This window comes from Amblyraja radiata, chromosome 26, assembly GCF_010909765.2.
Source record: "Amblyraja radiata isolate CabotCenter1 chromosome 26, sAmbRad1.1.pri, whole genome shotgun sequence".
NCBI classification, from domain to species: Eukaryota; Metazoa; Chordata; class Chondrichthyes; order Rajiformes; family Rajidae; genus Amblyraja; species Amblyraja radiata.
In genome coordinates this window covers 16,883,794-16,902,657 of record NC_045981.1, presented here as the reverse complement: position 1 = coordinate 16,902,657, position 18,864 = coordinate 16,883,794, and the positions used below count along the sequence as shown (strand labels likewise).

General features: G+C 43.6%; 1 protein-coding gene across 1 annotated transcript in view; it reads left to right on the top strand.

Annotated features, from left to right (window-relative positions):
• Positions 1–3,315, top strand: part of arsg (arylsulfatase G) — a 72,660-nt gene extending 69,345 nt beyond the window's left edge. The window contains exon 12 of the mRNA XM_033044331.1: positions 2,612–3,315. Coding sequence (XP_032900222.1) covers positions 2,612–2,889 — 278 coding nt within the window. The 3' untranslated portion in view covers positions 2,890–3,315. The remainder of the gene's footprint in view (positions 1–2,611) is intronic.
• Positions 3,316–18,864: the final 15,549 nt, after the last annotated feature.

Sequence of the window (18,864 nt, the reverse complement as noted above, 5' to 3'; positions counted from 1 at the left end):
GTCAAATGCTACCTCAATGTTAAGGACAGCACTCTCAGCATACCTCTGGTATTCAGCTCCTTGAGCTGTGTTTGGAACAAAGCTGTGAGAAATTCTGAAGATGAGTGGTTCTGGCTAAACACGAACTAGGCATTGGTGAGTAGGTGCCCTGCCATTTAAGAGCAGGGTTGATGACATCTTCCTCACTTTGCCAATCACTGAGTCGACTGATTAGGTGGTAATTAGTCAATTTGGATTTGTAGAAGGCTTTCGACCCGAAATGTTGCCTATTTCCTTCGCTCCATAGATGCTGCCTCACCCGCTGAGTTTCTCCAGCATTTTTGTCTACCTTCAATTTGGATTTGTTCTGAGTTTTGTGAACTGGACACAACTGGACAATTTTTCACATTGGTAGGTGCGTTTCAGGTCGAGACCCTTCTTCAGAATTAAGGAATAAGTCTGAGGAAGGGCCCCAACCTGAAGACATAGTCTGAGGTAGGGTCCCAACCGGAAATGATTCCTATCCATGTTCTCCAGAGATGCTGCATGAACTGCTGAATTACTCCAGCAATTAGAAGATTTTTTTGTAGCATCTGCAGTTCCTTGTGTTTTCAAGTTTCCATATTGTTTGGTTGTTGACACCACTGCAACTCTACTGGAGTATCTTGGCTTGAGGCAGAGCTGGTACAGGAGTGTAAATTAGTGGGCAAAATTAGGGCACATAGTATTGGCGTAGAGTGCTGACATGGATAGAAAATTGGTTGGCAGATAGGAAACAAAGAGTAGAGATTAACAGGTCACTTTCAGAATGGCAGGCAGTAACTAGTGGGGTACTGCAAGGCTCGGTGCTGGGCCTGCAGCTATTTACAATATATATTAATGGTTTAGATGAAGGGATTACAAGTAACATTAGCAAATTTGCAGATGACACAAAGCTGGGTGGCAGTGTGAATTGTATGGAGGTTGCTATGAGAATGCAGGGTGACTTGGACAATTTGGGTGAGTGGGCAGATGCATGGCAGATGCAGTTTAATGTGGATAAATGTGAGGTTATAAATGTTGGGGGAGTCCAGAACCAGGGGCCACAGTTTAAGAATAAGGGGTAAGCCATTTAGAACAGAGATGAGGAAACACTTTTACACACAGAGAGTTGTGAGTCTGTGGAATTCTCTGCCTCAGAGGGCGGTGGAGGCCGGTTCTCTGGATACTTTCAATAGTGAGCTGGATAGGGCTCTTGAAGATAGCGGAGTCAGGGGATATGGGGAGAAGGCAGATACCGGGTACCGATTGTGGATGACCAGCCATGATCAGTTTGAATGGCGGTGCTGGCTTGAAGGGCTGAATGGCCTACTCCTGCACCTATAGTCTATTGTCTATTGTAAATATGTTAGCATATGAATGACAGCTCCATCCAAGACCGCTAGGAATTTATACAATTGTGGATGCAGCCCAGACCAACCTCCCTTCCATTGACTCCATTTACACCTCACGTTTCCTCGGCAAGGCCACCAGCATAATCAAGGATGGGTTGCACTCCGGCAACTCCCTCTTCTTCAAGATTCAAGATTCAAGATACATTTAATTGTCACATGTGCCAGATGGCACAGTGAAATGAAATTCCCATACAGCCTTACAATAAAAAAATAAAGAACACACACTAGAATTTGACATAAAACATCCCCACACAGCAGAATCAAAGTTTCCCACTGTGTGGGAAGGCACCAAAGTCAGTCTCTTCCTCCACTGTTCCCCGTGGTCAGGGCCTCCCCAAGCCCTCCGCAGTTGCAGCTACGGGCGGCCCGATGTCCCTCTTCCTTCTCTCATTGGGTAAAAGGAATCGGAGTGTGAAAGAATATGCCTCCAGATTTAGGATCAGTTTCTTCACAGCTGTTGTCAGACAACTGAACCATCCTACCAACAACTAGAGAGCAGTCCTGAACTATTATCTACCTCACTGGAGACACTCAGACTATCTTTGATCGGACTTTAACTTGCACTATACGTTATTCACATGACATCCTTTCTCATGTATCTGTATAGTGTGGACAACTCAATCGTAATCATGTATTATCTTTCTGTTGACTGGTTAGCACGAAAACTTTTCACTGTACCCTGTTACAAGTGGCAATAAACTAAACTCAAAGCAAGGGAATAGCAAGGGAAAGCAAGCCATGCTTTGCCTCACAGTCTCAAATCCCAGTATCATTCTACTTAACCCAGAAGGTCCACATTGATTGGTATGGGTGTCAGGGGTTATGGGGAGAAGGCAGAATGCGGTTAGGAGGGAGAGATAGATCAGCCATGATTGAATGGTGCAGTAGACTTGATGGGCTGAATGGCCTCATTCTGCTCCTATTACTTATGACCTTATTGCTGATTAGAGCAAAGTGACAACTTCATCTTCCTCATGCACATAAGTAACTCCCTCATTCCAAAAACATCGCCATGAAAAAAAACGTATCACATATTTGTACAATGGGGAAGCATTGAGACCGGGACAGAGGTTGTAACATTGTCATCTTCAACTTCATGTCACCGGATTGACATTTAAATGTGCTGCATAATTCTTATAAAACCGGGTCATAGAGTTGTGTAAGAACAATAACAATATATTGTTTTCTTATGGTTGTAGGTGGTGCCAAAGCCTGCAAGGGTGGAGAGGGGCCGGCACAACAACATGACCCTCCTCTGATTTTCAACCTGTTGAATGATAGAGCTGAAGGTCAACCTCTAGATCCGCTCGATGCTGAGTACCGCGCCGTGTTCCCACAGATACAGAGGGCCCTGGACAACATCATCCGGGACATCTCTACAGACAACACCTCAATGGCTGATTATTCACACGATCCCGCTGTAATTCCATGCTGCCAACCAAAGCACGTAGTGTGTAGGTGTGAGAATGTGACCTGAATACCTCTTCATATTTTAATTATTGTTTTCACCCAGAATGACTTTAGGTTCCAATGTAGTGTAGAGAATAACTGTGAAAAATAGCAGGTAAAGAGGTATTGGCAGGAAGTACTGTGCCTAAGGTACCAAAAATACCTTGGGTAGATTTAAAATAATTGTAACCTTCCGAATAAGAAAAGAAACTGTGGCCGTCCTGAAACCAGAATGGTTTAGATCATGCAAGGAGCAGCATGACACAAAATACAATTGGTGTCAGTGTGCTTGTCTCAGCCGAAGGTGTTTTTTAACAAGAAGCTGAAAGACAAGATCATAATCATAATCATTATAATCATAATCATTATAATCATACTTTATTAGCCAAGTATGTTTTACAACATACGAGGAATTTGATTTGCCATACAGTCATACTAATAAAAAGCAACAGAACACACAATTTTTTTAAATCAGAAACATCCACCACAGGGACTCCTCCACATTCCTCACTGTGATGGAAGGCGAAAAAAAGTTAAATCTCTCCCCTTCTTTGTCCTCCAGCGGTCGGGGGCGTCTAACCTTCTGTTGATGGGATGATCTTACTCCCATAGCCAGTGGCGGGCCTCCTCATTGGGGCGATCAAGCTCCTGCATCGGGGGGGAAATCTCAGCTCCCCCACGCCAGGCGATCTACCCTGGGTCGGGACTAGTTGAACATCGTGCGGTTTTGGTGCTTCCCGATTCGGTCTCTCCCGAGACTGCGAGCCCCTTTATGTAAAGGTCCATGAGCGTCGATCCCAGGCAAGGAATCGGCTCCGATGGTAAGTCCACGTCCCGCAGCAGGGCTCAGACAGTCCCGAGCAAGGCCACCAGCTCCACGATGTAGGCCGCAGAGCGACCGGAGATACGACCCGGACACAATCGCATCTCCGGCAAGGTAAGAGATTGAAAAAAAGTTTCCCTGACCCCACCTGCCCTCCTCCCACATAAAACAAACCGGAGAACATTAACACAAACTTTTTAAACACATTAAAAATAACAAAATTTGTGACCGCATTTAGAATATTGTCTTCAGTTCTGGGCACCATGTTATAGGAAAGATATTATCAAGCTTGAAAGGGTTCAGAAAAGATTTACGAGGATGCTGCTCGGACTAGAGGGTGTGAGCTAAAGGGAGATGTTGAGTAGGCTGGGTCTCTATTCCATGGAGCATAGGAGGATGGGAGATCTTATAGAGGTATACAAAATCATGAGAGGAATAGGTCAGGTAGATGCACAGAGTATTTTGCCCAAGTAGGGGAATCGAGGATCAGAGGATATAGGTTCAAGGTGAAGGGAAAAGGTTTAATAGGAATCCGAGGGGTAACTTTTTCACACAGAGGATGGTGGGTTTATGGAACAAGCTGCCAGAGGAGGTAGTTGAGGCTGGGACTATCCCATCGTTTAATAAACAGTTGGACTGGTACATGGATAGGACAGGTTTGGAGGGTTATGGACCAAGCGCAGGCAAGTGGGACTAGGGCAGCTGGGACATTGTTGGCCGGTGTGGGCGAGTTGGGCCGAAGGGCCTGTTTCCACACTGTATTACTCTATGACTCTAAGACTGTAGACGAGGTTGCAATCGAAGCGCCACCATAGAGGTCATCATAGTCATAGAGAGAGTAATAGTCTTACAGCATGCAAACAGGCCTTTCGGCCCAACTCATTCATGCCAACTAAGATGCCCCATCTAAGCTAGTCCCATTTGCCTGTTTATGGCCTATGTTCCTCTAAACCTTTCCTATCCATGTACCTGTTCAAGTGACTTGTGCCTGCCTTAACTATATCCTCTGATAGCTCGTTCCATATATCCGCCACCCTCCCTGCTTAAAAGTTGCATCTCGGTTTCTTATTCAATCTTTCCCTTCTCACTTCTACTTTCATTGACAAAATGGAATTGGCTTACTTCTCAATGTGGAGTTTTGAAGAAAATGTAATGGAAAAAAAGGGAGTGAATGGAAAAGTTGAACTTAGATCTGCTAGATGTATTATACAGTGTAGATTTTGTTCATTTTTTTTCTGTGATTTTGGGCAAGCTTTTCGTTTCCTCATCCTGCTGTGTGCTTATTTACCGAGGCTGGATATTTACTAAATTCATAGCAAGACTGTCTTGACCTCGTACATTCAGGCACAATACATCTTTTGATGTAGTGTTCATCTAATTAAAAGGATATGGTTGTTTAATGGAATCTACAGCACCCTGGAAACACTAGGCACAGCATAATGAAATTTAACATGATTTTGGAGTATGAATATCTTGGACCAGAAGTCAGCGAATAAACAAAACAAATTATGGGAGAAAGTTCAAGGACATTTCAGCACAGTAAGTGTGGAACATATTTAGAGGTTGAACATGTAGTCCGATTATAGAATGAGCAGGTTCAGTAGAAAAAGTGAGGCAAGAGTATACGTGAACTTTTTAAATTCTATAGGAGGAAAGAGAATGATAAAATATATTAATCGTTGATTGAAGCAACAAAGATGGATCTCGAGAAATAGCATAAAAGAGAGGGTCAAGGAAATCCTTTCCATACTACAACAGCTATCACAGAAGAAGACCTAGGTAGAGTGCATGTGGAGCGGATGTTTCCTGTAGTGAGAGAGTCTAGGATCAGAGGGCACAGCCTCTGCATAAAAGGATGGATCTTTGGAATGAAGTTGAGGAAGGATTTCTTTAGCCAGGGGGTGGTAAATCTGTGGAATTCGTTCCCACAGACAGCGGTGGAGAGCAAGTCATTGGGTATTATTAAAGCAGAGATTAATCGGTTCTTGATTAGAAAGGCATCAAAGGTTATGGGGAGAAGGCAGGAGAACGGGGTTGAGAGGATAAATAAATCAGCTATGATTGAATGGCGGAGCCTACTCGATGGGCCGAATGACGTAATTCTGCTCCCATGTCTTAGGATCTAATGAGCTTATGATCTTATAAGGGGAATTTTACTTCAGAGTCACGTGAGTGACTACGTGAAGAACCCGCCAGGATGCATGCGTGTCATATCGCTTCACGCATTGCGAAACGACAGGCGGGGTGGACGTTCCCCCGCAGCGGTAATTTTGAAACCGAGACCGCAGGTAAGTGAATTACTCTGTGGTCGTTTTTTGTTTCCCGCGCTGTTTTTTACAGGGGGAAACTGGACAAAAATAGAGTCCACAAGGGCTGTGTCTAAAGCTGGCTGGGGAGGACCGCGGAGTTGCGGGCAGCCAGCAGCAGCTGAAGGCACCAGCATCACCATGAGTGGGATCAGCTGTGCCCGACTTGGCACCCGCACCGGCCAGATCAACACCACGGCCGGGCGGGAAGACTACACAAAACAGAGCCATTGACTCTGACAAGTCACAACGGCAAGCGGAGGGAGCGTTCCCCCGCAGCGGCAAGTTTAAAACCGAGACCGACAGGTAAGGGAATTACTCTGCGGTCGTTTTTTGTTTCCCGTGCTGTTTTTCGCAGGGGAAACTATGGACAAGAGTCCACAAGGGCTGCACTGGCTGGAAAGAACCGCGGAGTTGCGGGCAGCTAGCAGCGGCTGACGGCACCAGATCACCGTGAGTGGGATCAGCTGTGCCCGACTTGGCACCCACGCCGGCCAGATCAACACCACGGCCGGGTGGGAAGGCTATACGGAACAGAGCCGTTGACTCTGACAAGTCGGACTGCAAGAAATGCCGCGGGGGCCAAATGGAGCGGCTTATGGAGCAGATGCTCCAACTTGACAGACTCCGGGAGATGGAGTCTAGTCATCATGGGTTATACAAAACACCCACAGCAGCACCTTACGTAGGGCTGCACAGTGCATCTCCCTCGACAGAGGGGAGTACTGGGGGTCATTTCTGGGCTGACCCTGAAGAGGGGTTTGCTGAACAAACAACAAGTGTGCAGGGGGTGCAGGAAGGAGAAAAAAGGAGCTCGATGAGGAGGCAAAAACCCTGGGGCTCATAAAGGCGACAACAGGAAGGACCTCCTACATGCAAAGACAGCACCCTTACGCACCCACCAGCAGAGCAAGACAATCAGAAGCTGGTGAAAGCTCAAAGGCCGGACATACAGTACAGCGGTCTTTTTTAGGCCATGGCCCAGACCGGCCTTCGTGGAAAATGCGCAAACCCCAAACCCAAACCCAGACACCAAACTCAACCTCCTCGAAGACTACACAGGAAGAAGTAAACTTTCCACTGGTAACCATGGAGGTAGGTGGGTCTGGTCCCTTACAAATTATAGGAAGTGTGGATAATACACATATCGGTGGGAGATTACACTTATTTTGGGAGGCATGGAGTGCATTAACAACAGACACTTATATCCTAAACAGTATCCAGGGATATACCATTGAATTTGTGCACAAAAATAGCCCCAGTTCAGCATGTACCGAACCGAACGTTCGTACTTTCACGAAAAGAAACATTGGAAGCACATGCTGAACTGGTGAGACTCCACGCTAAGGGGGTTATTGAAAAAACCCAACACGATTCTCTGGAATTTGTATCTAATATCTTAACCAAAAACAAAAAAGATGGTGGTTGTCGCATCATCATAGATTTGACCAAATTGAATACATTTGTGCAGTATATTCATTTCAAAATGGAAACCTTTGTTACTGCCAAACAATTGATTTCGACGGGCTACTTCATGGCCAGCATCGACCTAAAAGATGCTTACTATTCAGTGCCTATACGGACTGATCACAGACGTTATTTAAAGTTCAACTGGATGGGGCAGCACTGGCAGTATAGAGCTCTACCAAATGGATTAACATCAGCCCCAGGCTGTTTACAAACATTTTGAAACCAGCCCTAGCGTTGCTTCGGAAACAAAAACATATGATCATGGCCTATCTAGATGACATATTGATTGTGGGCTAAACTTTGGAATTAGCCAAACTAGCTGTATCAGCCACCAAACAATTGTTTGAGAAACTGGGGTTTATCATCCATCCAGTTAAATCTAAACTAACGCCTTCCACCATAATGGATTATTTGGGGTTCACGATTGACTCAGTTCACATGTCGGTGACTTTACCAAAGGACAAGGCTACAGTCTTAACTGAGGCCTGCAACAACCTCATTGACATCAGTGAACCATCTATCAGATTGGTAGCAAAGGTGATTGGCAAAAAAGTGGCTGCTTTTCCAGCCACACAATTTGGACCTTTGTATTATCAAAATTTACAAAGGGCAAAAATACAAGCACTCAAAATTAATGCTGGTCATTTCGACAGACCAATGAAGCTACCAATCAAAGCAATTATGGAATTAAAATGGTGGAGGGATAACATTCGGCATTGTTCCAGCCCTATAATTATCAGCAACCCCTCAGTGGTGCTACAAACTGATGCCAGTGCACTTGGTTGGGGTGCTACCAATTCCATCTCCAGCTGTGGAGGTAGATGGAATGCACAGGAGGCATCATTACTACAGACACTTGGCATAAACTACCTGGAAATGTTGGGTGCGTTCTATGGCCTAAAGTCATACTGTTCTGGAATATATCACCAGCATGTTAGACTACAGATTGACAATACCACCGTGGTGGCATATATTAACCATATGGGTGGAATCAAATCGACATCATGTGACAATCCGGCTAATACAATTTGGCAATGGTGTATCCAGAGAAATATTTGGACATCAGCTACTTACCTACCAGGTAACCTAAATTCAGTGGCAGACACCAGGTCACGCTAATTCAATGAAAACATCGAATGGATGTTGGATATAAAAGTATTTGCTGATATTGTAGCATGGTATGGAACACCAGATATCGATCTATTTGCATCTAGACTCAATCACCAGTTACCAAACTATGTTTCTTGGGAGCCAGACCCTGGGGCATCAGCGATAGATGCTTTTTCGCTGCATTGGGGGAAATTAGTTTTTCTATGCATTCCCTCCTTTCTGCCTCATCAGTTGGGTATTACGCAAAATACAACAAGACTCGGCGTCTGGTATTTTGGTAGTGCCCGATTGGCCTAATCAACCATGGTTCCCTGTGATACTCGACATGGTCTTAGAACCATGTATCACCATCCTGAAACGACTAGATTTGTGGTTCATCCCGTAACTGGGGATAGCCATCCATGTCATAATACGACAAACTTACTAATTTGTGGGGTTAAAGAAACCTCTACTGGAACTGGGACTGACGGACCTAACATTGAACATTATCTCAGCGGCTCACAGGCAGTCCACCAAAAAACAATATCTGGTATACATCAGGAAATGGGAGATATATTGTCACAGAAACAACATCACTTACAGCTCGATGAACATAACGTCTGTTCTGGAATTCCTGGCAGGCCTCCATTATGATGAGGAGCTCAGTTACAGTGCCATTAACTGCGCCAGAAGTGCCCTTTCAGCATATCTATGGCGAGGATCAGAGCGTCATTCTGTTGGGACTCACCCCCTGGTAACCAAACTTATGAGGGGAATTTTTAATATCAATCCCCCAAGAACCAGGTACTCTCAAATATGGGATATGAGTATTGTCCTAACGTTGCTAAGGAACTGGTCTCCAGCAACAGCTCTGTCCCTGCAAAAACTGACGCATAAAACAGTCATGCTGATGGCTTTGGTCACAGCACAAAGGGTACAGTCTTTACATAAGTTAAGGCTGGACAATATGACTTCTTCAACAAGAAATATAACTTTTCATATTCACGAATTAGTCAAACAGAACAGACCGGGACCATCAGGCCACAAAATAAATTTAGGGCTTACCCTATAGATGATCGTCTCTGTATAATAAGACATTTATTGTTATATATGGAGAACACCAAAAACATCAGAGGCTATGAGATGGCACTACTAATCAGCCACAAGCAACCCCACAAAAAAGTGTCAGTTCAAACTATTTCCAGATGGCTGAAACAGGTTTTAACAACAGCTGGAGTGGATACTAAAATATTCAAATCTCATTCCATCAGGGCTGCAGCTACATCGGCTGCTATGGAGTTGGACGTACCGATGGACCAAATCCTGGAGACAGCAGGATGGTCAAGGGAAAAAACGTTCCAACAATTCTACCATAAACCAGTGGTTAAACCTGGAACTTTTGCAGAATCAATTTTAAGTTCTGTAATATGATTTCATCCCATGAAATAGGGGCTATAATTTGTTGTTAATAACTTTATCATGGATTTCAATGTCGGATTCATGTTTAAACATGTTAACACAATTCCTCCCTTAGTCAATTAAGGCAGATGTGATGCATGGACTCGTTTCCACGGCATGAAATCACAGAGCTTTGAAATCTTCACGTAGTCACTCACGTGACTCCGAAGTAAAATAGTAAGATTAAACGAGAACTTACCAGTTCGAAGTTTGATCGTTATTTTATGAGGAGTAACGTTGAGGGATTACGTGCCCTCCGCTCCCACCCTTGATCATAAAGTTCAACTGGTATCCTCTTCTCTAATCTTACTATGTTCAGTCATTTACTGTTATCTGTGATTTCACACCGCTGCTTTGAAGAATGACACGCATGCATCCTGGCGGGTTCTTCACGTAATCCCTCAACGTTACTCCTCATAAAATAACGATCAAACTTCGAACTGGTAAGTTCTCGTTTAATCTTACTATTAATAGGCAGAAACAAAGAACTGCAGGTGCTGACTTACAAAAGATACAGCATGCTGGAGTAACTCAGCAGGTTACTCTGGAAACCTGCAGAGTAGGTTCCAGCATCTCTGGAAAACATGGATAGGTGGCGTGTACTTGAGTTGAGTTGTGGTTGAGGATGTGGTTAGTATTTCCAGGATGCAGCAGATTCCATTATTGCACAGGTGAATTGTAGGAGCAGCACAAAGCCCTAAATACCCTGATTTGCCATTTCTCCAGAATATTCACATGATAGGATACCTTTTGTGGAAATGGTGTCCAAATAAAATCATTGAATTTGAATAACTTGGAAGTGACAAGATTTGTCAATGATTTGAGGGAATAAAGACACTGCTCGAAAACAGAAATGCAAATTATATGTACACATAATAAACTTACGAAGATAAGAATTACACAGCTTAAAAGTTTATCTACTTATTTCATGAATGGTTTTATAATAGGTGAGGATGAATATGATAGAGATCTAGGAGTTCCGGTGTCCAACACATCTAACTAATGCAGAGCAGCAATCAGCACGATCATAATATATTGAACAGTTTGGTTGAGTATAATATAAATCAGAAGAGATAGCGATCAAACTTTATGGTATCCAGATAAAATGTATCCTCATTTCAGGAGGTTGGTAATTAGTGAACAGATTAGACACCATCGCAAAGTTAAACACAAAGTGCTGGAGTAACTCAGCGGGTCAGACAGCATCCCTGGAGAAAAAGGATGGATCACGTTTCTGGATTGGACCCTTCTTCAGACTGAAAGTAGGGGGTGGCAGGTGGCGGAGGGGTGTGGAGACAAGAAAAGCCCAAGATCTAAAGCATCTGCAGTTCCTTGTTTCTACAGTTTGGCTAGACACCATAGTAGTTGTATATCTTTATTTTTTTTAAATCTATTACTCATAGCATCTGGACTTTGTTGATCTCATCATTTCATGTTTATTCCTAAATGCTGTTTACCTAAGTAGTTAATACTAATAGAATGTTATTGCTTATTGTAAGGGGAATTGAATGCCAGCATGCAATTATTCTTCAGTTATATGGGGCACTGATGGGACCAAATCTGGACCACTCTGTACAATGTTGATCGCCTAATTTAAGAAAGGATATTAAAAGCAATTCGGGGAAAGTTTGCTGGACAAATGCAAAAAATGGATGGGTTGTTGTATGATTAAAGCTCATAGAGGCTAGACTTATATGTGCTGCAGTTGATAAGTGTCAGGGTGACTTGATTGAAAAGTAAATGATCCTGAGAGGTGTTGACAAGATAGATGTGGGGAGGATGTGTAAAACTAGAACCAGGCTTGATGGAAGTTTAAAAAAAAACACAAATCCGAAAATAAAAAATCCTGGGAAAACTCAGCAAGTCAGGCGGTATCTGTGGAAAAAGAAACATTGGAGGTTAGTAATGGGAGGGAGACGGTTCATAAGTTCGCAGGCGATAGGAGCCATTCGGACCATCAAGTCTACTCTGCCATTCAATCATGGAATATGTTTTCCATCTCAACCCCATTCTCCTCCCTTCTCCACATAACTCCTGACACCTGCACAAATCAAGAACGGCCAGGTACACCATCAGGGTCAGATGCCTTCCAAGGGATTTTCTGACATTGGTCTTGGCGACTGAGATTACAGTGTCGCAGGGTGCAATGGGGGCCCTGAGAAGTCACATTGATATTCTCTCGTTCAAAGTCAGCATAGGGAGTATTGAGCGCATCTAGGAGTGATGCCACTTGAGCTACAACTTGGTTTCACCTTCTAGGAAGTGATGTTGTGCAAGCCCTGCCACAGTTGCTGAACGTCCATTTCATTGAGGATTGTCAGATGAGCAATGATCTTATTGAACAGCAGAACAGACTTAAGAGGCTGAATGGTCAAATATTGCTCCCAATTTGTATGTTCATGTGGTAGTCCAAAAGTTTATTTAGTTAATCACATTCAAATGTTCTAATTACCATTGTTGGATATGATCTTCTGTCTCCGGATCATCAGTGCAGGTCTCTCAAGTGGTAGTTTATGTTGTTTCTTTACATCATCAATAAATATCGGTAACAATATCTCTAAACTTTCTAGGATTTAATGAAAAGAAGACAGAGGTGATTTTGTTTGATCCCAATGGCTGCCGTGAACCTCCATTTGTTGATTTAGGTCCATTGTCACGGTACGTGATGCCAACAGTTTTGAATCTGGGTTTTAGGATGGACAGTGACTTTAAATTAGATCGCCAAATAGGCGCGGTGGTTAAGTCCAGCTCCTTTCACTTAAGGAAGCTGGCAAAGGTGAAACCCATTCTCGAGCGGCAGCATTTTGAGACAGTAATCCATGCCTTTATTACATCTAGGCTGGATTACTGTAACGCACTCTATTTTGGAGTTGCTCGTTCTTCACTGGCTCGTCTCCAGTTGGTTCAGAATGCTGCTGCTCGCCTTTTAACTGGAACTCGAAAGAGGGAGCACATAACATCAGTTCTGGCCTCCCTCCACTGGCTCCCGGTGCTCTCTCGAGTTCATTTTAAAATTCTGTTATTTGTTTTTAAATCTCTGAATGGGCTCACCCCGCCTTACCGCTCTGAGCTGCTCCACCCATACGCTCCTGCCCGGTCCCTCAGGTCAGCTGATCAGCTGCTCCTGGAGGTACCGAGGTCTAAGCGGAAGCTCAGAGGGGATAGAGCCTTCTCTGTTGCTGCTCCGGCACTCTGGAACGCTCTGCCGTTGCACGTCAGGCAGGCCCCCTCACTGTCCATCTTCAAATCCAGTATTAAAACACATTTATACTCCCTGGCTTTTGACCATGCATGAGACTTTGCTCCTGCTTGTAGTGTTTTTAATATTTCTTTATTTTGAATATCTTTACTTACTCCATCTTTTAACTGTTATTATTGGTGTGTATTAACTTTTTTGTCAATGATTAGTGATGTACAGCACTTTGTTGCAACTATGTTTGTTTTTAAAGTGCTCTATAAATAAAATTATTATTATTATTATTAAGAGGGGATCTTATTGAAACATATAAGATTGTTAAGGGTTTGGACACGCTAGAGGCAGGAAACATGTTCCCGATGTTGGGGGAGTCCAGAACCAGGGGCCACAGTTTAAGAATAAGGGGTAAGCCATTTAGAACGGAGACGAGGAAACACTTTTTCTCACAGAGTTGTGAGTCTGTGGAATTCTCTGCCTCAGAGGGTGGTGGAGGCCGGTTCTCTGGATACTTTTAAGAGAGAACTAGATAGGGCTCTTAAAGATAGCGGAGTCAGGGGATATAGGGAGAAGGCAGGAACGGGGTACTGATTGGGGATGATCAGCCATGATCACATTGAAAGGTGGTGCTGGTTTGAAGGGCTGAATGGCCTACTTCACCTATTGTCTGTGGTAGTTTATGTTGTTTCTTTACATCATCAATAAATAGCTTTCTTCTTGTGATTTATATTTTTATTTTCTGTTATAAATGGATTACTGTTTGTGTTAAATTAAGCCGTAAATGAAAATGAGATGAATTATTTAGGATATTTCGCGTGGCAAGCTGGTAGACCTGCAGTCTCACAGCACTAGAGACCCAGGTTCGATCCTGATCTCGTGTGCTGTCTGTGTAGAGTTTGCATATTATCTCTGTGAACGCGTGGGTTTTCTCCGGATGCTCCGGTTTCCTCCTACATCGCAAAGATCTGTGGATTGCAGGTTAAGTAGCCTATGTAAATTGCTCCTGGTGTGTACAGAGCTGATGAGAAAGTGGGGTAAAATAGAATTAGTGGGAAAGAGTGGTTGATGGTCGGCTTGGACTCGGTAGGCCGAGGGGCCTGTTTCCATGCTGTAACTCAAAACTAGTTTGCTCAATCATATTACTCATTAATTTCCATGTTTAAAGGTCATATCACACACGATCTGTTCAGTACTCTAGTTTCATAATTGGTAATGTTAGCTGCAATAATAATACTGTAAATGGGGGGGGGGAAATGGTGGAGTTCCTGTTTTAATTAAAACTGAGTCTCTGGTGACGCTTTCATAGCAGTGTGAAATGTGATCACATATTACAGCTCACCATGTGGTTTGTGGAAAATCTGAGAGCGATCATTTTGACTTCCTGCTCCATAAAAGTATCCTGGATTAACAAAATATTTCAAGCCAGTCTTTTGAGTTTTGCCAAGATCTTGAGATGTGAGAATTCGTGTTTCAGGAAGTCAGTTTTATTTTGAATTCTGGAAGTCTAATTTTGTGTTTCGTTAAGTAAGCAAGAAAACTCGCTGCAACGCAACTAAGTACTTCCTCATCCCCTGAACACTTGATGTGCCGCAATGAGAACTTCATCTCCACAGGAAATTGTTAGTATAAGGATGTGACTTGAAGGATATTTAATGCGTCAGAAACTGGACCGCACATGTAAATCCATCCGTACACTAGGCAGATCCCAGCCCAAGGCTTGTTCACAAAATTCCTGGGCCATTTATTAGGGAACAATTGTTGAGATTGGTTCCCATTGTATTTCACCTTTTTAGTTGGCTAAAAAGCCCCACCTACCCTTTACAATGGAGGCAGGACAACACGTACAACCATTGATCCCGCAAGTGTGTTTGCAGAACATCAATCTGGTACTTCAAAACTAACTTTTTATCTTTGTTTACCAGGGCAAGAGGTACAGAAGTGTGAAAATGCACATCTCCAGATTCAGGGACAGTTTCATCCCAGCTGTTATCAGGCAACTGAACCATTCTATCACCAACTAGAGACAGATTCCGTCCTAACATCTACCTCATTGGAGACTCGCGGCCTATCTTTAATCGGACTTTGCTGCACTTTATCTTCCACTAAACGTTATTCCCTTTATCCTGTATTTGTACACTGTGGATGTCTTAGTTGTGATCATGTATAGTCTTTTCATTGACTGGATAGCACACAACAAAAAAAGCTTTTTACTGTATCACAGTACACATGCCACTAGTGGGTAGATGAATGGAAGAATCAGGGAGAAGTTAATGGGAAGACAAAGTGCTGAAGTAACTCAGCAGGTCAGGCAGCATCCCTAGAGAATACGGATAGATTATGTTTTGGGTCAGGACCCTTCTTCAGACTCAGATCCAGTCTGAGGTAGGGTCCCTTCCCGAAAATCACTTATTCCTGTTCCCCAGGGATGTCTCAACCTAACACATCACCTATTCCTCTGCTCCAGAGATGCTACCTGACCCGCTGAGTTACTCCAGCTTTTTTTGTCTATCTTCAGATTAAACAGCATCTGCAGTTCCTTCCTACACATGCTGCCTGACTCGTTGAGCTACTCCAGCATTTTGTCTCTTTCCTTGGTAAACCAGCAAGTGGCTTATAGAAGTTAATGGGAATGTGGGGAGTATCAGTTACAGGGAAAATTACTGGGGAACGACTCCGTGTACCAGCATAGACTGGATAGGCCAAAACACTTTCTCTCTGTGACATATGGAAATATGAAATTCAACAAGATCACCACTGAAATGTAACTGCTAATCAAGAAAGAGGAAGAGGGAAAATTGTCTGGTTTATTAAGGAGTGATAGAATTAGAACATAGAAAGTGTAGCATGATAAGGCAACGTCAACCTATGACCCTAAGAAAGAGAAATCCTGTGTTACAAATTTATTATGAGTTCTTAAGTAACAGGGCTGGGAAAGTGGATGCCAATGGGCATATCATATTTGGATTTCTGTAAAGCATTCAATGGAGTAAGAAAGAACTGCTGATGCTGGTTTAAATCAAAGGTAGGCACAAAATGCTGGAGTAACTCAGCGGGTGAGGCAGCATCTCTGGAGAGAAGGAATGGGCGACGTTTCGGGTCGAGGCCCATATTCAGACTGATATCGGGGAGGGGGCGGGACAAAGATAGAATGTAGGTGGAGACAGTAAATCTGGTGGGAGAACTGGGAAGGGGGAGGCTTCTCGACCCGAAATGTCGCCCATTCCTTCTCTCCAGAGATGCTGCCTCACCCGCTGAGTCACTCCAGCATTTTGTGTCTAAGCATTCAATGTAGTTACATTTAAGAAGGTTATCGTTCACAGGTTCATGGAAATGAAAATAATATGTTAGCATGGATGGAAGATTTGGTAACAAACGGAAAACTGTGGATAAGTAAGTTACTTGAAGTTTTACAGACACAAACTATTGGGGACCTCACACTTCGGTGAAGCAGCCTTAGGCATTTACAATCAAAATTAATCATGTCAAGGTCTCGATCTCAACCAATTCACTTTTTTCACTTGTAGGAACAAGGAACTGCATATGCTGGTTTAAAAAAACAATGTCATAGAGTGCTGGATTAACTCAGTGGGTCTGGCAGCATCTCAGGAGAATATGGATAGGTGAAGTTTCGGGTCTGAAGAAGGGTCCTGACCTGAAATGGCACCCATCCATGTCCTTCAGAGATGCTGCTTTGACCCGCTGAGTTACTTCAGTCTTTTTTTTCCTGTTATGCACTTCATTGCCACTCCAGTGGTCTGGGTCTCTCTTTGTCAACATCCTCGGCTTGACTATGATTCCTCTCCCACTTCCCACTTGCCAAAATGCAACATTGTGATATTTTTATCTTTAACCTGCCTGTCAAAGCATGGAGGTCCGATGCTTCTGGTCTTCCCTCAACCAGCAAAAGCACAGAGCTCCAGTCCTTCCCTACTCCCGTCCACCAGCCACATTACAGAGGCAATTTGGTCTACATCCATCAGCTAACCTGTCGCCCCAGGCATAGTCATAGATCCAGATTCCAGTCAGCACGTTTTCAACAACTGAGATCTGTCATATACCACAAAATGAGTTTCAACCATGCGTTTAGGCCTGTGCAGCTATGTACATATGTGAAGCTCAGTGTGATGATAATTTTCAACTTCTTATGTAAGTTGAATTTAGTTTATTGTCACATGTACAGTGAAAAGCTTTTGTTGCATGCTAACCAGTCAGCAGAAAGGCAATACATGATTATAATTGAACCATCCCCGGTGTGTAGATACATGATTAAAGGGGATAGCGTGAATAATGTTTAGCGCAAGATAAAATACAGTGGGGGGGGAAGAAAGAGCGGAGTTTCGGGAAGAAAGGGGAGGGGGAGTGGAGGGGTAGTTAGATGTTACTTAAAATTGGAGAATTCAAAGTTCATACCGTTGGATTGTAAACTACCCAGATGTAATATGATTGTCAAGTCAAACTGAAATGCAAGAAACTTGCGAGCAGAGAAATGCTACAATTGAAATCACGAGACAGTGATTAAAGTGGGCGGAACCCCAGCCTGCCGAGTTCTGCCTGGGGGTCAAAAGGGCACAGAGCACCAGAAGCCAGTGGAGGAGAGACAAGAAACTTGCGAGCAGTGAATCCAGCAGTAAATCAAAAAGACTGTCCGAAAAGACTGCCGCGAGAGCCAGAAAAGGCAAGCAGGACTGATTTTTCTACAGACCCGATTGGCAGCCGGTTTTTCACCTGTTAAAGACCAAAACTGTTAAAGACCAAAACTGATAAAGACCTAAACTGATAAAAACTAATCTGCCAAAATAAAAGAAGGAGAAAATAAAAGGTGGAAAAGAAGTGTTTGGTCTGAGTGAATCCAGTTCATCATTTCGGGGTAGATAAATCAAATCCCTTTCAAGCGGGGAAACTGCACAAACATTAGAAGACTTGACAATGATGCTGTTCCTTCAGTGTGTGTGAGTGTTCTCACTATGGCAATGGAGGAGGCTCAGGACAAAAAGGTCAGTGTGGGATTGGGAAGGGGAGCGAAAATGGTTAGCAACCAGGAGATCCAGTAGGCCTTGGCAGACTGAGCGAAGATGTTCGGCGAAACAGTCGCCAAGTCTACGTTTGGTCAAGTTTGGAGATTTGGGAAGAGTCAACTTTGAAGACGACAAACGCATAAACGTACAGAGTCATACAACACGGAAACAAACCCTTCAGCCTAACTCACCCATGCTGACCAAGATACCCATCTATGCCTGTTCCATTTGCCCATGTTGACCTATCCAGAGTCCGATTTACTGGATGCTTTCAAGAGAGAGTTAGATAAAGCTCTTAAAAATAGCAGAGTCAAGGGATATGGGGAGGCAGGAACAGGGTACTGATTGTGGATGATCAGCTATGATCACAGTGAATGGCAGTGCTGGCACGAAGGTCCGAATGGCCTACTCCTACACCTATTGTCTATTGTCCTCTAAACATTTCCTACCCATACAGATATGAATATACATGAACGTACCTTTCAGCAGCTGATGAGCTGACTGATGGCAGGAGCCAAGCAACTGTGGAAGGGGAGATGGCAATAGTGGAAGGGGAGATGGAAAGAATTTGAAATCCAAAACTTAACCCAGGGTTAAATATATCACCAAGGTTGCACGAGGCCTAATTTAATTTTAGATCATTGACAGG